General features: G+C 40.4%; 2 protein-coding genes across 4 annotated transcripts; both read left to right on the forward strand.

Moving 5' to 3' along the window:
* The first annotated feature begins 118 nt into the window (after window positions 1–118).
* On the forward strand, window positions 119–11,850 carry IFRD1 (interferon related developmental regulator 1). 2 transcript variants are annotated; one of them, XM_057403715.1, is made up of 12 exons: window positions 119–453; window positions 2,477–2,581; window positions 3,481–3,562; window positions 4,009–4,133; window positions 4,431–4,588; window positions 5,908–5,958; window positions 6,058–6,236; window positions 6,340–6,448; window positions 7,966–8,100; window positions 9,225–9,353; window positions 10,306–10,401; window positions 11,163–11,850. In XM_057403715.1, the coding sequence occupies exons 1-12, from the start codon at window positions 408–410 to the stop codon at window positions 11,250–11,252; spliced, it is 1,305 nt and encodes a 434-aa protein (XP_057259698.1). In that variant the 5' UTR covers window positions 119–407; the 3' UTR covers window positions 11,253–11,850. The 2 variants fall into 2 exon arrangements, with proteins under 2 accessions (XP_057259698.1, XP_057259699.1); XM_057403716.1 differs by lacking the exon at window positions 5,908–5,958.
* A 1,336-nt stretch (window positions 11,851–13,186) lies between these two features.
* On the forward strand, window positions 13,187–19,065 carry LSMEM1 (leucine rich single-pass membrane protein 1). 2 transcript variants are annotated; one of them, XM_057403724.1, is made up of 4 exons: window positions 13,187–13,869; window positions 15,722–15,862; window positions 16,623–16,760; window positions 18,507–18,779. In XM_057403724.1, exons 2-4 carry the CDS (start codon window positions 15,736–15,738, stop codon window positions 18,713–18,715), a joined length of 474 nt encoding a protein of 157 aa, XP_057259707.1. In that variant the 5' UTR covers window positions 13,187–13,869; window positions 15,722–15,735; the 3' UTR covers window positions 18,716–18,779. The 2 variants fall into 2 exon arrangements, with proteins under 2 accessions (XP_057259707.1, XP_057259708.1); XM_057403725.1 differs by lacking the exon at window positions 13,187–13,869 and having other exon boundaries at window positions 13,876–15,862; window positions 18,507–19,065.
* The last annotated feature ends 694 nt before the right edge of the window (window positions 19,066–19,759 follow it).

The following is a 19,759-nucleotide window of genomic DNA, read 5'->3' on the forward strand; positions in this document are numbered from 1 at the left end:
TCACGGTCTCACGCAACGAGTCACCCGCGCGTGTCGCAACGCCCAGCCATTGGTGGAGGCAACGGCGCGTCTCGTGGTCCCGCCCCCGCATTGCGGCCGGCTATAAAAGCGGCTCCGGCACCCGCTCCGCGCCTTTAGCCCCGGGTGTCTGAGAGGAGAAAGATGCATCGACTCCGCTCACGGGCCTCCACGGGGATTTCTGCCTTCGCCGCCGATTCGTCTTCCGCCTGCTTTCGCCAATCACCCCCGCTGCCCCGGACCGCGAAGTCAACCTCGCAGAGGCGTTGGAGTAAAAAGCGATCCTGCTCTTCTATCGGCTGATTGTCGCTGATTCCCGGGCGGGGGGGAGCAGAGAGACGGAGACCCGGAGAGGGGCCGCGGGAGCCGAGCTGAGCGCCGCTGCGACCATGCCTAAGCCTAAGAAGCGGGGGAGCAACCACCAGCGCGGGGCCGGTGAGTGTGGCCGGGCCGCGGGTGGGGACTCGGGGCTGGCGGGGGCTCGGGGAAGGCGGCCTTGCCGGGTGGGGAGTTCACGCGCCGTTTCCTGTGGCCGCTGTCGGGGGAAGGGAGGCGGCCTTTGCCGGAGTGAGGGGCCGCGGCCGGATGGGCTCCCCGGCTCCCTGCAGGACCAGCGGAGAAGCGGCAGGACGGGCGGGCGCGGCCGCTGGGCGCGACGGAGCTGGAGCCCGGCACGGGCCGGGCGGCGCCGCCAGGGTGACAGGAGCCGACCCCGAAACCGCCACCTCACGCCGCTTGCGCGCATGCGCCCGGCGGCGCGGGCGGCCCCGGGGTGGCGGCGGCCAGCGGCTGTGCCTGGCGCCGCCGGCGACCAGCGGGGCTCTGGGGACCGCGGCCGGCGCCGGGCCCACCGGGGCCTCCCGACAGCCGCGGTCGCGGGTGTTGCATGGCCAGCGGCCCTAGGGCAGCCCGGGGAGGCCGGGCGCGCGGGGGGCTGGAGCGCGTCCTCGGCACGCACAGCCTTCCGTGTTAGCGTTGCTGCACGGCCGGCAGCGTGGGCCCTTCCGGGGCGGGGGGACAGGACAGCTGGTGCTGTCATTCCGGTGTCCCTGGTGTGGCTGCATGTCAGCGTATTGTGCTCTGAAAGGCTGCAGGGTCCTTAAAAGCAAAAAACAAAACAACACATCTTCTTAGCCTGAAAGAGGGTATTATAAAAGAAACAGTGTTCGTACAGTCTGGAATCCATGCGGCCAGGGTGCTGATGCCAGAGCAAAACAAAGGTTTTGTGGAGTTGGTGAGAAGTTTCACTTTAGCCTACCATAGCTGTGAGCAGAATGTGTTTCTAGTATCAAATGTTTAGGAAATGAGCAATTCACTGGGTCTTTCTGCAGCTGCTTTTGTTTTAGTTCGTGAAGGGCTGGAAACCAGAAAGTGGCCATGCCAGGTCTCTGAGCTTTCAAGTTTTTTCATCCATGCATTGGCTAGTGTTTTCCTTTGTAACTGCAGGAAACATCAAAGGTTATGATCAGTGGTACAAGCAGATGGTTTATGGCTAAGAGCTGCAAAACCTCTGGAGTACAGATTTAACTTGGACAGTGATTAACTTGAGGTTGATTCTGGCTGGGTGAAAATGGGGCTTTGGGGGGTTTTGGTAGTCAGGAAACCTGCCCAAAGCTGGCAAGCACTTTGCAGTGCCTTGTTAAATAATTTAGAATCATTTGAACCACAAAAAAAATAGGTGGAAGAGCAGAATCCCAGGGTTTGTAAATGGCATTTGGGAGCTGTTGGAGAAATAGCAGTGAAACTATTTTGCTAATCAACCATAGATGCAAGTTAAGGGCTAGGCTAGGACAGCGGTTGAAATACAGTGTTTTCCGGTTGAACTCTTAATCTTGTAACAATAAGATACAGGTATGAAAAGTTGTAGAGATGAGCATTGGTAAAAATAATACTGCTTTCTTTAAAAGGACTGAAGTTACTGAACTGAGGCCTTCTTGGTGCTGAGAGGGGACAACTTTTCTCCCCTGTTGAAGCATTTAATGCTCTGGCTTGTATTTGCAATTCAGCTGGCTATAGGGTTGGACATTGCTTATCCTGCACATATTACACTTAATCATGTAAATTCTGCAGTGAACTGGGTAATGTATAACTTACCGTGGCCTGAAGTCTCTCTAAGTTGAAAAATAAGATTATATAGCAATTTTTACATAGCTTTTCCTAACAGTTTTTAAAGCACAGTCACAGGGAATTGCATTAACTTGAAGTTGACTGTAGAAGGATCCTAAATCTAGAGTTAGGAGTTCTACCAATACATTGAAAATGATCTTCCAGAACAGAGCCAACTAAATCTTCAGGTCAGGTGGGAGTGAGAGAACCATCAGAGGAAGAATATGTGCTTTCCATGAATGGGTCAGGGAGAGTGAGTCTGTTGGGAGGGTTGAATTCTACTTTTGGTGTTCAGATATGCCTTTTCCATGTGAAAAAAATGACCAAACTATTGTATTTATCTTTCCTTAAGGCGGTCAGCCCAGAAGTGTGCAGCCTTTTAGTGATGAAGATGCTTCAATTGAAACTATGAGCCACTGCAGTGGCTTCAGTGATCCTGCTAGCTTCACTGAGGATGGTATATTTTTCTTTTGTACCTATTCATCTGTTCAAAACCATAAAATCTTAATTGACTTAGCAGTTTATGTACTAGACTGTAAGTAGCAGTAGCACAATAATGGCATGATTGTTAATTTAATGGTTGTTGTTTTTGTTTGGCAAGCATATACTCCAGGTTTCATGACCCTCTCCTGAAACTATTAGGCTTTTTTCTATTAAAATTATACAAGACTAACTTTTGGAGACAGTAAGAATTATAAAGTATTGATAAGGTATTGATTTTAGGTATTAGGTATTAACATAGTTGAGGTGTAAGAACTGCAGAAGAATTTGAGATGGAAAGATTTGCCTGTTTTGAACTAGATTTATGCTTTATCTTCTACCATCTCTGAAACTTGGGCTGCTGTTAAGGCCTTTTTTGGGAAGAAGGGACCTGAAAGCCTCCAACAGTAGCATAAGGCAGGGAGGCTTCACTGTGAATGCTTGCTGCTCTTAACGGAGCTGCTGTCGCAGAGACATCTGAAGCGATGGCAGATGGGGCAGGCTGCTTAGGGAGTACTTACTCGCTGTATCAACAGTGAACACCCTGCTCTATTTCAGGGGTAGATGTAGTGTATTGCATGCAAATGTGTTGCTGACAGGGTTGGCTGATGGGTGTCAGTTGTAGCAAATTATGTAACAGATGATTAGCTTCATTCCTGGCACATCTAAGAAGCAGGTATAGAAACACCACAGATGTATCAATAGATCAATTTTTATGAAATTATTTTAAGGGGCAGTTTGTTGTAGGTATAACACCATTCTGTAGTTATTTATGTTAAATTGCTTTTTTTTAATTAGTATTAAAAGTATTAACTGTTGGATGCTACTCTGTCCACTAATAAAATGTGTGGAACTAAATTATTTTATCTGGATTAGGGCCTGAAATTGATGAAGAAGCCACTCAAGAAGACTTAGAATACAAATTGAAGGGATTTATTGATCTTACATTGGACAAGAGGTATAGTATGCTTTGAAGAAATGTTCATATATTGCTTACTGGTTTCCTCTGATTATGATAAGGGAAATACGCATCAAACTTCTTTATATGCTTACTGAAATGACAATTATTTCATGCTGGGGAGGACTGGCTTTTCTTCTGGATCTGAAAAGATCTTTTTCCCTCCAGAGTTTTTGGATAAGTGAGAGTCAGACTTCCCTTTCCTAATAGCTTGAAGCAGAGGGACTTTTATTTCTAGTCTAGTATACTGTTGTGAGTTCTATCTCCAATCTTAAGTCTTTATCCTTGAGGGAAGGAGGCAATTCATAGCATCTAATACTTGATGGTGCTTCTGTGGGTTACTGTATTTGACTGTATCCAATAGAAGAGACTACCGTAAAAAACAAAGGCTGAGCTTTAACTGATGTATGCTGATTTCAGGATGTCTTTCTTCTCTCTTCTAACAGTGCAAAGACAAGACAAGCAGCTCTTGAAAGCCTGAAAAATGCTTTTTCTTCTAAAATACTGTATGAATTTATCATGGAAAGGAGAATGACACTAACTGATAGCATTGAACGCTGCATAAAGAAAGGTAATAACATGCTTGCTATTAGAAGGCAATAATCCTTATGAAATAGCTCATTGTTTCAAAGGAATCAAGACTGAGGCTTCTCTAGTACTTTAGAGTGCTTAATAATTTAGTTATGTAACAGTCCTTTTTCTTATTTCATTTAGATGTCACATTTTACACCACCTAGAAAATTAAATTATCTTCTGGCTGTTGGCTTCTGCATTTCCTTTTGAAAGTTTTCAGACTATTATTTTTAAAGGGTTAAAGGATGGAAGCAATGCAGAAGGAGATCACTCATCATAGTATGTTACTCTCTAGGTAAGAGTGATGAACAGTGTGCAGCTGCTGGACTGGCATGTCTTCTGTGTGTGCAGATGGGGTCAGGAATTGAAAGTGAAGAGATTTTTAAGACCCTTGGTCCAGTTCTAAAGAAGATTGTCTGTGATGGAACAGCAAGCATACAAGCCAGACAAGCTGTAAGTATGAAATGTTTATTTGCCAGGCAGGGACAGAGGGCAGTTTTTGATCAGCTCACTATTGTGTAATCCAGACTAAAGGCTATTACACAAGTGTAAACTCATACTGTTGAGATATACTCTGAATGAGCCATAGCAGTTCTCACTGACTTAGGAAGTTCCGCATAAAAGTTGACTGTCATCCTCTTCTTCAACCTAGGAATTTCATTAAAGAACTGCTAGATCTAGTACTTTTGTGTCAAGTGTCTGCACTCATTATGTTGCAGTCTCCTTACTGCAGTTCTGAGGGCTGATGTTGAAGGCCTATAGGAGAAAAAAAAGTTTTTCCACTGACTGTTATATCCTTCTTGTATTAATTTTAATTTCTTTAACTGCAGAGAAATGTTACTTATGCAAATAAATTTACATATGATAAAATTACATATAGCATATCTAGAAGTAAGTTGATACATTTGTCCTACCAAAGTATTTTGCCCAGTCATCTCACTTGTGCATCAGCAGTATACTTGAAATATTGACTGAAGACAGTCTAAAGCTCTTGCTAATATTTTCTTAAACTTTATAGTTATAAGTGATACTCTCCAGTTTGCCTTTATTATTACATAGCTGGCTACTTCTGTTGTACTCAAGCTGTGTTACAACAGATACTATCAGCTGGAAGAGGAGGAAGTCTTAGTTCAACAGCAGTTATTTTTGCAAGCAAACAAAAGCTATTGAAGCTTCTCCTATTTCAAGTGTAGTTTTGAGTCCTGTGTGGTTAGTGCAAACATCACTTTCAAACACTTTTGTCCTACTCTTTGTAGGAGGACACAGAGTAGAATATGGGGGATAGGGAAGAGATGAGTGGGACCTTGCAGCAATAGTTGGAAATTTCCAGGAATGGTTCTTGGAGTCCAGTGTTTTCATGCCATTTAATTATAAGAGAGAGCAGAAAAGGGAAAGTACTTTCACACAGTTGTGAATAAATGTGTTCATTACCAATTATCAGCATAATTTCTGCTAGCTTGATCCTAGTGGGATTTAAAATAATTGGGTGAAAGGAGTGCTACATGTTGCTTTATGTAAATTATATTAACTAAACCAGCATGAAAAGTAAAGGCTTGTGAGTAGCATCTGTTATAAAATCATCCTGAGAGTACACAGGAACTATGAGCTAACTACTGCAAAGAGGCTGAATTAAACAGTGTTGAAGACTTGTACTCTGCTAAGGTCTTAATCTCAAGTTTTAGTTGCTCTGGATGTTAAATTTCAAAGGTCAAAGTTTTGTCAACAATAAGGTTAATGTCAAATAATACTGACTTTTTTTCTTTCGTGTCTAGTGTGCAACCTGCTTGGGGATTTGCTGTTTCATTGTCACTGATGACATTACGGTGAGGAGTTAATACTTTTTTGTTTTTCTTTTTAATGCATTTACAATACAAAAATGTGTGAATCTTAAACCATTGCTGTTACTTTTTTCCTCTGTTCAGGAGCTGTACTCTACCATGGAGTGCCTGGAAAACATCTTCACAAAGGCCTATCAGAGAGATAGAGACACTAATGGTGTATCGAGTACACATAACACCGTGCTTCACATCAGTGCTCTCTTAGCGTGGACACTGTTGTTGACCATTTGTCCAATGAATGAAGTGAAGAAGAAAATAGAAATGTGAGTGTCTATCCTGGAAAACAAAATTTGTAATGACTTTTTATATGCAGTGAAGCAGGGTCAACAAAACTTACATCTTAATGAAATGTGACTTTGTTCTTAGGCACTTGCATAAACTTCCAAGTCTGCTGTCTTGTGATGATCTCAACATGAGAATAGCTGCTGGAGAAACACTAGCCCTTCTGTTTGAACTAGCACGCGAAACAGATGCTGTAAGTAGATGTCAGCAGCTCTGTCTTCTTGCACTGGGATGATAAGGCATATTACTTAACCTGTGTTGCATAGCACCCTAGATTTCAACAAGTGGCAGATAATTTGCTGGTTTATGTTCTTTATAGTGAGGCTGCCCAAATCTAAGTGGGTATAGCCGTGTTTCACAGCTATTTAGCTAGCATTTTTATACCAATTTCCACATTGAAAAACAGGGCCAGTATAACAAAACACATCAAACAGTACTGAAGAGCAATTAGAAATGTGGCATGTAAGCTTTAAAATGCAAATCCAGTGCCAGCTTTTAAGAAAAATAACAAAAAAATACAACCAAAAAACCCAAACAAAAAAAAAAAAGCCCTGGAGACATCCCAGGCTAAAACTCATTAGACACTTGGGCAATAAAGTTCCAGTGATTCAAAACCTGCACAGTTCTGCACCCACAGCTAAAAATATATTCTTCAGTAGAAATCGTGTTGACTTCCAGTATTGTGTTTTCAGTATTCTTATTTAGGTACCTTGAAAAGCAGAAATAGTATTGCATGATGGTTTCATAGCATTTGTGACAATTTTAGTCAGTTGGGACTATAAGGGGGAAGATTTTTAAAGGAGTCGCATGGCTAAGCATACCTTTACATTCTTCAATATGTCTTAACTGGTTTTTGAACTGTTTTATTGTCAGCAGTGAAGGAAACAGCCTCTACTTACTCCCATGGCACAGTGTGAGAGAGTTGCCTGAGTGGTTTCTAGCTTGAACAAGCTGGGTTTTGCCAGAACACTGTCCAAAGTGAAATGATAACTCCAGTTGAGTCAGGATATGTGGCACGCTTAACACTGCATAATCTGAAACAATATGCTGAGATCTGTTACAGTTGCAGACAGCAGGGATTTGGGTCTTTTGGCTATGGAAGCCAACTTTGAAAGGTAACAAAAATAAGAGAGATGGAAACTGATCCGTTACTTGGTCACACTGACTGCAAGTAACTAAAACCTTAAAATGCATTAATAAATGAGTCTTGCATTCAGCAAAAATATCTTGGGTTCCACTGAGGAAATGTCTCTGTAATCATTGCAAAGTATTCTCTTTGGATCCTTAACAGTCAGCACAGATTACAAATGCTTACTGTGTTTTGCCTTTGACCAGTTTATTTCAAAAAGCATGCAGTAAACTCAGCCTGGTGAATAGACATGACAACATTCAGATTAAAATAAAAAAAACACTGTACCCAGCACTGAAGGAGCTGTACTATTTCATGTGGCTCTGGCTACCAGGATAGATAGAGCTTGGTGGTGGCCTACTTGGTAAAGTGGATGCTGTGACTTTGTTCTTACTGGCTTAAATGCTGCAAATGGAACAGCAGGAAGTTAGTGCCATCTTGGTGTCTTTAAATAACAAAGTAACATGTAGGGATCTAGGTGCCCAGAATTTGGGGAGATCCATCTTCCTATTTGCAGGGGAAGATGTTGAGGCCAGAAGCTCAAGTGTTTTGTTATGTTTTTTTTTCTTTCCTTTCACTAGGATTTCTTTTATGAAGACATGGAACTTCTAACAGAAAAACTAAGAGCTCTGGCTACTGATGGAAACAAGCACCGAGCCAAAGTAGATAAGAGAAAGCAGCGATCTGTTTTCAGAGATGTGCTACGAGCTGTTGAGGTGATTCTTTGGTCTTTCTTTAAATGTCTGGATCTTAACTGTGCAGTGTACAATCTAATGAAAATGGTTTTATTATTAAATAGAATTGCTGTTTCAGTAAGAGCAACAGAAACAAACTATTTTAAATGATACTTCAAATTCTGATTACTTTATTCTGCATTTCTAAAAAAGTAGTTATATTTCATGTAAGTTTTTTATTTTGCTTCAAGCTTGACTCCATGTTTCTTTCAAGAAGGTTAAACATTATACTGTAAATACTAAATTCTTATTTTATTCCATGAGCAGATTTGTTTTCCATAGAAGACTTTGTAGGACATCCAAATCAGTGTCCTGAATTCTGTAAAAAGGTTCATTCTAAAATCTGCTACTGAACTGCTGTGCATAATAAACAAAAAAACAACTTGGTAGTAAAATACATTTCCAGCTGGCACCTGTCAGGGGCTGTAGAAGGAAGGCAGGGGAAAGGTGGATTGTCACTGTCCTAATTGTTGTGCTGTAATCTTTCGGCTTTCCATATCCAAAGTAAGAGAACAATATGCAAAGCAGGACTTCCAAAATTTCTGGTTAGCGACACGTTTTAGAGGCTTCACTGAGCTGTCAAATTTCTGTCACTTCAGTGGGTTGTTATTTTACACCTCTCAATAGATTTTTGTTTTTTTTTCCTTGCCAGATAATTCCTTCTTACATAGTTGTATTGGTAAGACCAACTAAATATTAGTTGACATTCAAAACAGTTGACCTCTCGGAAGCTAAAGAGGAGGCTTTGAAGAGATTCCGAGTCACTTTTGAGATCTGCCTGTAGAAGATGTCACAAATGTAGCTCACAGCACCTGAAAAGTGGGGACTAAATGAGGTTTACAGACAGACTTCAAGGTCACTGCTGAACTCAGAACTGGCTTTTCTGGAGATTCTGGAGTCCAATTCTTAAGCTCACTTTAAAGATGAAAGTCAAGTGTTCTTTCTTTAAAATGCTTTCTGAGTTGAAGAATGTCAGCTTCAAGTCTTACATGAGATTTAACTTTAGGTTAAACTCATCAGTTTATGAATAAATACAGTGTTTATATATATGTATTATTTTGAAGGTTATTAAAATTATACATGTTGTTTCCTTTACTTTTGAATAGGAGCGTGACTTCCCTACAGAGATGGTTAAGTTTGGACCTGAGCGTATGTATATTGACTGCTGGGTTAAAAAACAAACTTATGATACCTTCAAGGATATTCTGGGGTCTGGGATGCAGTATCATTTACAGGTGAGCTGCTGTTTGATGCATGCTCAGACTGTTCTCTGTCTGGCTTCTTTGTAGCAGTTTGGTCTGAATTATGAAGTCATGAGTAGAACTTGGTGGAATGATGAGCTTTGCATTAGAAGTGTTAAAAGACAGCACTTACAAAATGAACTAGAGAGAGCTTTTTCCGAGTTGTAGCCTGAGTGTGCTGTGGGTTAGCAATTAGAAGATTTCTCTAAGAAGTAAGATACTTGAGCTGAATACCTTCTTAGCTTCAGGGGTTTTCCTGAATCTGTGCTTTCAGCAGTGCTGTAGTTGACCGGCTGTTAAAGAGCTACATGCCTCCACCCTTCCTGGTCAAGCCTGTGAAAAGGAATGCAAAGTTTTAGTCTAAAGTGATGAACACAGCTTGCAGCCCAATGATGACAGCATTCCAGAAGGGAAAGAATAAGTCCTTATTTGTTCACTAGTCATCTATTCAGATAGGTAACAGAAACAGGAATTGTAGCTTGGGGTATATGCACCGAAATTGCTATGATAGTCATGGGGTTAAAATCTTCAGTCCGGTGCCAGCTGATTTTCAAGGTGACTGAGGGAGCCCAGGCATGTGACAGCTTCTTCAGTTTTTAAAATACATTTACAGCCAGATACTTTAAAATTGCTGTGTTGTGAAACCATACAGATCTGTGTCCCACTGCCTGATCTTGTATAGACAGTGTCATAGAACAGTGTCTTCATTTTCAAGGACAAAAAAATCCATAGGGGGGACGACCTGTTTCTGTCTCAAGAGGGCAGTTGTAGTTGTTAGCCTTTTTCTGATTAAAGGAAGTGTTCCCTGGCTTAATTGCAAGAGTTACTAAGATTTGTGTCAGACTGCTGCAATTTCTTACTGTAATACTTGATATTTAACAGTAGTCATCTTTGGAGACTTGATAACCAGGGGAGAAACTGATTGTTTGATGTGTTTCTTGTTTAGTCAAATGACTTTCTTCGGAATGTGTTTGAGCTTGGTCCACCAGTAATGGTAGATGCTGCAACTCTTAAAACAATGAAGATATCCCGTTTTGAAAGGGTAGGTGCTTGCACTTTAATATTGATACATTAATATATTTCTCCTAAATTAAATGGTATTCCAAACATGCGGTTGAGAAGCTGTCATATTTAAGGTGTCACTTTAGAACTAAGTGTTCTATCTTATCCTGAATGAAACCAAACCTTGCTTTTGTGGGTGTCTTTGAGCTCTTATTTTAGCTCTTCCACTGAGCATGTGTCTGCTACTGCTTTTTCTTCCAAGGAGGTCTGGAGGTTGATGTGCTTCCTGACTGGTATCAGATTCGTGCTCTCTGCGTGTGCAGCTAGGGCTCTAAGGAAAGCCATAGGATTTTGGGCAGGGACCTACAGGAAGCTGTAGAAACCAGGTCTTACTGAAGACAGTCGCAAACTTCGCAGTGTGAAGGGGACACTGGCAGGATGATGGTTTTGTTCTGTTCGTTGTGAATGTACTTATCCTGTACGAACCATTTGTGAAATGGTGCTGCCAAATTTAATTGGGGGGCAGACTTAATCTACGTTGTGCCTCTGTGTGATGTTCAGCGCTGACTGGCTTCAGGATTGCTCCTAGCTCAGGCTTTCTTACACAGTCCAAGTTTCTTTTAAATGTGTACATATTGAAATGAATCTGTCTTTGGTGCACAAAGATACTATAAATTTCAGAAGGCCTACCAATTTTTTCAAAGATTAATAAAAATTTATTTCAAGGTGCTTCTTAAGATGAAAAACAATGTACATAAGCTTTTTAATATCTGCTATTAATGTTTTCCTTTTATTTTGTAGCACTTGTACAACTCTGCAGCATTCAAGGCTCGGACAAAGGCTAGAAGTAAATGTCGTGATAAAAGAGCAGACGTGGGAGAGTTTTTCTAGATCTCCTTTTCCATGGCTTTCAATATTCATAATTGAAATGTATTTTTAACTTTTAAATGATTTTTTTATTTCTGTAGTCTGCACTTGTGCACAGAGATGTTGTATAAAGTCTGTAAATATAATGCATGTTGTTGCTTAGTTGCATATACACTGTACATAGATGGGTGTAAGATGGGGTGCAGGGATACGTTGTAACACTTGCATTAGACGCAACTTGCTCCAAAGTCTGAATATGCTGTTACTGAACTGTTCAGTGGGGTGGGCAACTGTAGTCAAATGCCATGTGTCAGATAGGATTCCTTACTTCACATCAAGGCAAACTAAATGAGTTCATTGGCCAAGTGTTCTGGTAAGAATGTGCTAACCTCAAAAGATGAACTTGCTCATGTGAAGTTAATTTGGTAGCTTTTTAAACTCCTCTGGCTGGCAGGTAGACAAATTTCTGCATAGTGTGACTATCCTGTGAAGTTCCATTACCTTCACTTACAGTGAAGTACTAAATGAGAAGTACTTGCCTCAATGTAAAATAAACCCAAGATTCTTATGCTCTGAAATTGGAAGTTTAATTTTTGGAATAAAATTGTTTCTTGTTGCTTGCTTTCTGTGTAAAAGTGATTACTACACGAATGAAAACTGAACACTAGCAACACCCAGAAGTTGAAACAGATGGGTTTATTTGCCTGTTCAGCAATGTGGTTGGGTTAGTCTCCATGCTTTAGTTGCTGCCTTGCTGAGTTCTGAAGGTGTCTGATCTACATAGGGTCTGTCATGACATTTCTCATGGTGAAATGTTGTCTAGGTCTGGTACTGCACAACACCTTCTCCCTTATCTTACCAGAGCCATTCCATCTGCCCTACTTTCGACATGTTAAAAACTACTCCTAGCCTCGGTTTCTAGCTCTAGAACACTGAAATGTGCCAATACCCTAGAACTGTCTTGTCATAGGGATGGGGGGCTGTTATACAATAAAGACACTAAATCCCAGCTAGCTGAAGTTTCTGAACTAGATGATCTGTAAGTAAAGGTGCTTGTTAAACATTCTTAAAAGTGTAAGTCAAGTTATCAGCAGAGGAAATGAACCTCGCACCCCAAACCAACCCCACCCCCTAAAAATTACTGCTTGTTCTGATAAGGATGTTTTGGTTTGAGATTTTTTTTTTTTTTAAGTTTCTGATTATAGCAGAAGCTATTCCAGAAACTCCATACATGCCAATCAGCTGTACCTTCTAACCTTTTTTTCACTGAAATAAGGTATTATGTGTGAACTTGTTTGGCTTACATAACTGATTCTACACATTACAAGGCCTTCACCTGAGGTCTCTGTTATTACTGTTGTGTGCTGTCAGTATTTGTCATGCAAGCGGAGAAGTAACTTCTGATCCCTGGGCTATATGAAGTTTTTGTTTCCCCATCCCAAGTGTTCCCACAAGCCTGGTGGTCTCTGCCCTGGCTGCTGGTACTGCCTTTGGCACCCTTTGCTCATGTAAAGCAGCACTTTTGATAGCTTCCTGTCTTGGCAGTGTTTTCCAGTGCTTTCCACAGCCCCTTCTGGCTGATGGCCCAGCACGTGGTTGCCCTTTCCCCCATTACCCTGCCACTGCCAACTGCAGACCAGCATGGCTTCCAAGGCTGGCTGATGAGGGACAGGTCTCTGCTGCCCTGTATGCTCTGATGGGTTTGTAGACCTTGCCTCTGGGCTGCAGAGACCTGGGTCCTTGTTACTTGGTCCAGGTAGCAGCAGAGCTTGTCAGCTTGGGGTGGGAGCTGTGAGTCAGAAGATGGATCCTCTTGTTTCCTGGAAGACAAATACTTCGTCGGCTTAAAAGGTCTCGAGATTCTAGACGTAGAGGATGACTTCAGAATGGGATTGTTGTTTCAAGCTGTGATGCTTTCATATGAGTGTCAGCTGTCATTGCAGTGTGCTGGAACATCACATTTGGCAACATCAGAGAGAGAAAAACGTGATCACAGGAGCTGTCTGCGAAGGAACAGTTACCAGTGCTCACAACACAGCTCATCAGAATCTGACTTTTAAAGAGCTAGCAATGTTGTACAAATTAGTCTATCCCATAATACTCTCCCACTTGAATTGGTAAGGTGTGGGGGAGGAGGAGGAAAATACCCTGAGTTTTTTTAGCCTATGCCTTTAATGTACTCACGTCTGCAATACTGTAGATATGACACTTCTGCATAGCAAACTGGTTAATCATAGCTACGGTCTGGTAGCTATGACTCTTCTGCATAAGCAAATGAGTTTTGGAAAGGCATCATAAACCAAAAGGTTAGTGAAATATTGATCATCAGTAACAAGCCGCCTCATTTTCCATGACAGGATATTATAATGATAATTCCAATATAATAAAAAATAACCATGTATGTGCTGATTCCTTTATAAACAGATCAATACTGTGAAGTCAGCATACTTAGCCAAGATGAAGTCTAAATATAGATGGAAAGGGACAGGCTGTTTCTTAGCTGCCTTCACAGATTCTGCTGGGGTTGACAGCTTCCTATGGCTCTAAAAGTAGAGAAAGAACAGCAGAACAAGTGTTCTTCGGGTGATTTTCACTGGCTGATCTCTTCCATACTGGCACATTACCTGAACGTAGTTATGTTGTAAGTAATGTTTCACTCTCTTGCTTTTTAATTGCTTTTAGATTTTACTTCTTTCTTTTCTGTGAAGAATTTTTGGTGTGTTCTTATTCTAATTTTACCAGAACAGCTTAAGAAGAAATTTAAAAGTCACATAGGGAAAAAAATATTTAAGCAAGCTTAAAGCATAAGATAAGAGTAACTCACAAAACCCCAGTGTGTAGATCAGTTTGTTGGGAGAATAATACCTTTGGCCAGTAACATTGATGTCTCTCTTACCCTCTCTCCTTTGTTTGGCATGTCAATAGAATCAAACAAATGTAATATACTTTGTTGAATTAATAATGGTTATCATCTTCACTGTGATTACACGCACAGTGAGGAAATCAGTTTTAAATAATTAACAAAGAATGCAGAAACATAATAATATTAATGAATTGAAGGTACTCACGTTTATTACCACTCAAGCTGTTGAGTCTTCCCTGAAGTTGCAGGGAGGTACTAATCAAAATGTTCAAGAGAAACAACTGCTCTTTGGAAGCTAAAAATAACCAAAAAGCCTCTGTGCCCCGAGGTGGTAACTCCTAGCATGCCATTGTTGAAACACTGGGCTCCTAATGATGGCAGCTGGCTACGGATGTGCTTGTGGGGAGACAGCACAGAAGGTGCTGCCTGGCACCATGTGGCAATCTAGTGGAAGGGCAGTGGACACAGTCATCCGTCCTGAAATTACTGCTGGACACCTAAAAATCATACTCTCGGTAGGGGGAACCACTACTGTGCCAACTTTCCACCTTATCTTTGTATTTTGTAGCAACGCTTCTGAGCAGAGGAAAAGATTAAGCAGTAATCTTTCCTACACTCTATTAAACAGAAATATGTGTACATGTAGGCCTGTCAATCTCCACTATTAGGCGAATGAGACCCATTGCCAGGAAGGATTTAAGCACTTAGTGTTCAGACTTAGTGCGGCTCAGTGAAGTTTGGCTGTGTGGTCCTATCCGGGGGAATTACAGCAATCTTCTGCATTTGGTTTGATGAGGGAAGGAGTGGGTCTTTTCCCTAAACACTCAGGGCTATTCCTCTAACTTCAGGTTTTTAACTTAAGCACTATGTTAGGAAGCTGGTCACATTGTGTGCAATTCATAGAGGAGCCTGCTTAGGTATTGCTTCTTTTCTATGTATAATCTTCTTCAGAACTGTATTTATATAAACAATCATTCAATAAGTTCATGCACCCAGACTCTGCTGAGAAGTGCTGATTAGGCACCATCCAGTGTGTTTTTTCAAAGCAAGCAGTATTCGTCTGAAAAAAAGGCTTTTCTGTCAGGCTTTAATTTGTCCAAAACTAGCATCTATGTGGAGTAGAGCTGTATTTGACTAATTTTTGCTCCATTCATCACAAATAGTAACTTCACAGTGATATTCTAAGCAGAGGACCTGAGTGACATCCTTCCCGGCAGTGTCAGTGAAGGTTTGGCTTTCACTATAGTCAGGCTATCACCCTATATTCTACCAAGTACACACCAGATCAAAAGGGTTATGCAACAAAATAACTAAAGTCAAATGAATGGTGGTATCTGTCAAAGAGATTTTTCTGTTTCTCTCCTTCTCCACACACATACATATGTATGCATAAGTATGCACATGTGCACAAACACAATGCAGAGATTTATAGTCATCAAAGATCTCCAAGAATAAACAACTGCTATGTACTGAGTTACCCTTGCCTTCAAGACCTAGGAAGTATGCTGGTCCTTCAAATCCCTTTATTTTACAGGTTGTTAAGGCTGCTCATCATTTTCTTAGAACAGGACACCAACTGTTACCAGTTATTTTCCATATCCCTATTTTAATTTACTTTTTTAATTATTAGTTCTTTTAGATACAATGGAGAGGCCTTCCTTGGAAATTAACCTGCCCAATACTCAGGAAGAAGGGAAACTTTACGTAGTTGATTCCTTAAACAACCTAAACAAACTAAATGTTTGTCCAGATGGATCCCAACATGTGCTAGGTACGTACAATAGGCGATGCTCTGTGGTTTTCTGTACATACAACAGGCCATCAAAAAGAGTTATGTATGACATTTGAAAAGCCTGATCTTATAGTGTATCACTGCTGTCAACAGCCCAATAGGCCAATATGTATGTCAAGCTCTGCACTGAAAAATGTAAGAAGATGGAAAATGGTGTAATTTAGATCAAATTAATTGTTTAGCTGCTCCTGCTGAGTATTTAAGTTATCAGGTTCTTGAAAATCCTTGCATTTAGCTAGGGATTCACTGTCAAGCATGAACTTACCTTCCATTTCAACTGGGATTCATTGAGTGATCCCTTGCAGGATAATGTCTCTTGTAATGCTCTATAAACACCTACTACATAAATTGCATTGTAACTCTGTGAGTACTGTCACAAGCAATAAATTCACAGATGGCAACAGAAACACTAGAGGAAAAACTGTTCCTTCTTTTAAGACACATCTCCTAAGGAGTCAAACCAGTTACCTGAAATATTCCATGACACTTTCAAGCATTTTAATTCACAGCCTCTTTATTTACAGCTTCAGGTATGGGCTCTCACACTTCTACTGGTTTTATATGGCTTTTATCTTTGATTTCTCATGGCAACCAGAATATTTTCAGTCAGTAAGAGCTACAATATATTTGAATTATGATACATTCTGCATTGTTTCATGAATCTATAAGCATTTTGTCATGTTTATCATAACCAACCTTAACAAACTTTACCACCAAATAATTTATCATCTCATAATAGAGGAGGAAGAGAACGTTGGTGCTACTGAAGAAAACACGTCAGGGAGCAACATCAGGAACCAGCGCTTGTTCTTCGTCACCTTCATTCTTACTTTGATCATCAGTTTGGCACTTGTTTCATTTGTAATATTCATAATAAGTAAGTAAACCAAACAGTGGTTCTTGAAAATATAAGGCAAATTAGAAGAACTCTGCTGAAATATGTCATGCTACCATGCAACATTCTACTGCTGTATCTGCATGGTCAAAGGTTTTGGCGGGATATAGGCAGTGGGTCTTGGTCCTGGGTCCAAAACCACAGGCCTCTACTCTGTGACCTAGAATGCACACTTTTCTTCTTAGTGAAAAGGTTTTATGAGCTTCAACAGCTGTCAAGAATTCAGCTCAGCAGGGTTATACTGTGCTGCTAAAAATGCTGGCTGGAAATTGAATTTTAATTATGACTGTATGGCAGTGAGATACTTTGACAACATGCCTTCCATTCTTTTCCAAATAAAACTCAGTCCTGGTGTCATTTCGCTGCAACTGGAATTACACCCAGGCTAAAGCTTAAATCAGGCTACCTGCATAAGGACCTGAAGGTTGCCAGCTAAATACTGACTGGAAATTGGTTTGGAACTACAAAAATGTCAAACATAAGAACCAAAAAAAACTGATAAGATGTATCAAAATTGGCATGCATCATTCAGTCTGTAGATGAAATTGCCATTCTTCTTCAGCTGGGCTGGTTGGGCTGGCTTAGCTAAGGTGACCTTTGGCTACAGGTGACCTTTCTTTATGGAGCCCTTGCCATCTTAGGCTTTTCTGGACTAATGGTATTGAACAGAGTATGAGATGCATTCTTTTAACTTACAAGTTTATTTTCAATGAATTGGAATCCATGTGAAGTTAAGATTTCTTTTATCCTATAGTAGGGGATTCAGTGGGTTATAGCAAAAATCCTCATTTTCCTTTTTGAATAGGAAATTAACCCTTGACTTGTGGACACATGCTCGAAGAACAGAATATCAGACAATTAAAGAGCACAAAGGAGATTTTAAATGGCATAATTGTAAAACCCTAATTAAAATACCTCATACTTGAATTCCATATTTATTTAATGGGGAACTGCTAAAAGTGGAGCTCCAGTATAGAAAAATGAGCAATGTGCCCCTCTAGTGGAAAACTGGTAAACAGTGAAAAGGCTACTTACTAGGGTTAAAGGAGTTTGCTTAGGCTCAGGTTGGTGTAGGTTTATGGTTTTTGAAACTGATTTCCAGTAGTGCTTCAGATTATGTTACAAATAATCTGAGATTATGTTTGCAATCCATAGACAGATTTGTTTACCACTAGCACTACTAGTTTAAGCTTCAAAACATGGGTAAATTTTGTTAACTTCAGAAGGCCAAAATAAAAATAGCTCCAGAAGTGTACACAGCGGTTATGCATACTGGTGTTCCAGGGGAAACTGGCCTCCAAATGCCAGTATTTGCAAGACTTCTTCTTTAATCTAAATGCGTTAGGAAAGTGATGTGGCTGTAGTCTGCTGTGTGTTTTAGTAATTCTACTTTTAGAAAAATACAGATGCATGCTGCCCACAAATAACACCCTGCAGCCCCTAAATAAGACATATTCCTGTGGACAGCAATGAAATTGATATACTCCTGAAGACTACAAAATTTTTCTGGGCCGTATTTGATTTTGTTTCTCTACACTAACCTGAACCAGAAAATAAGCAATTAAATAAGCAACGTAACTTCTTATCATTAGGTCCTGCAGTTGCTTTCCAGTTTAATATTTTTGCTCATCATAATTCCCTACAGACTCCCATGGGAATGCAAGAGAGCATAATGATTTTCTTGACTTAAATGCTGCCAATTTAATGTGGTACATTTTCCTTTTCAAGTTCAAACTAGAAACAAGATGGACCAAATATCAAGCAGACTAATAGCTGAAAAGAAGAACATAGAAGAGCTTAAGAAAATTAACAATATGATATTAAAGCATCTAAATCAATCAGGAATTAAGGAAAATGGGAGCTACCTCTTCACACAGTCTCCTGATCTTCACAGTTACCTCTTTGCCCATGCTGAGCTGAAAGTCCCTGAAGAATAGATCTTCTTTGGTATGAAATTCAGTGTATTTATGTACTCAAGCTATTTTCACATATGGCACATGGGTCACTTAAACATTCTGACATGGTCACAGGAGCATTAGAAAAGCCAGATGTATGAAAGACAGTAGAAAACAGTATTTTATCCTGTTTCATATGAATATAGAGTTGACAACAAACTATGATTTATAATAAATGATGGATTATCAATGATTTTGGGCAAGAGTTCCAGATTCTCCGTGCATTCTAAATTGAAAGGCTAAGGGCTTAGTTTTACTTTAAATGTGAGTGATCACAGAAAATAGTAATTTCTGTTCACATGATTTCAGCATGACCTTGTTCACTTAATCATTCTCCTCTTGGCTTTTTTTTTTTTTTGAACAAGTTTTGTGTTTGCTTCTGTATTATTTGTATTTAAGGATAACTTCAGATTCCTTAACTTATAAATAAATCTGCCATGGACTTTGGTGGTTTTCCTTTCTGTTCATCTAAACAGATTGACTTACTACTGCTTTTGTGAGAAAACAAACTTGAGTAAAATCAAAGCATTTCATGACATGCCATATTCCTCCCAAATTTATATTGGCTGAACACGTGTATTATATTGTCTTATATGGGAAACAGGTTTAGAGGACTCAGTCTGGGAATACCCATCTCATAACAATGCTAAGTATTCTGTCATCAGTATTTGCTGGTAGTTTCTGGGAGAAGACCAAGTGTTTTTATAAAGCAACATGGGGAAAATGCTACATGTTCTTGTACTCTTCCCTATAGTTGTTGTTGGCTACTACCAGAAAACAGCCAAGTAAAATCTGGTCTGAACCTTCATGTTTTAAAATGGAGCAATACCTCAGAGGGTAAAAGCAGGAGCCAATGCTTTCTTGCTCCGACTTTACACAGCTGTGGAGACCAACACCCAGAAGAGTGATCACTTAACACACTGGTGGGTAGTGTTGCCATTTTAGCATTAAGAACCTTCTACTGGCACATACATTAAGAAGCCACCTCCATTATCAATAAATAAATCGGTTACTCCTATCTCAACA

The sequence above is a fragment of the Pezoporus wallicus genome, unplaced genomic scaffold (assembly GCF_028554395.1).
Source record: "Pezoporus wallicus isolate ANWC-B61680 ecotype Strahan unplaced genomic scaffold, APGP_CSIRO_Pwel_v1 contig_7274, whole genome shotgun sequence".
Classification (NCBI taxonomy): Eukaryota; Metazoa; Chordata; class Aves; order Psittaciformes; family Psittacidae; genus Pezoporus; species Pezoporus wallicus.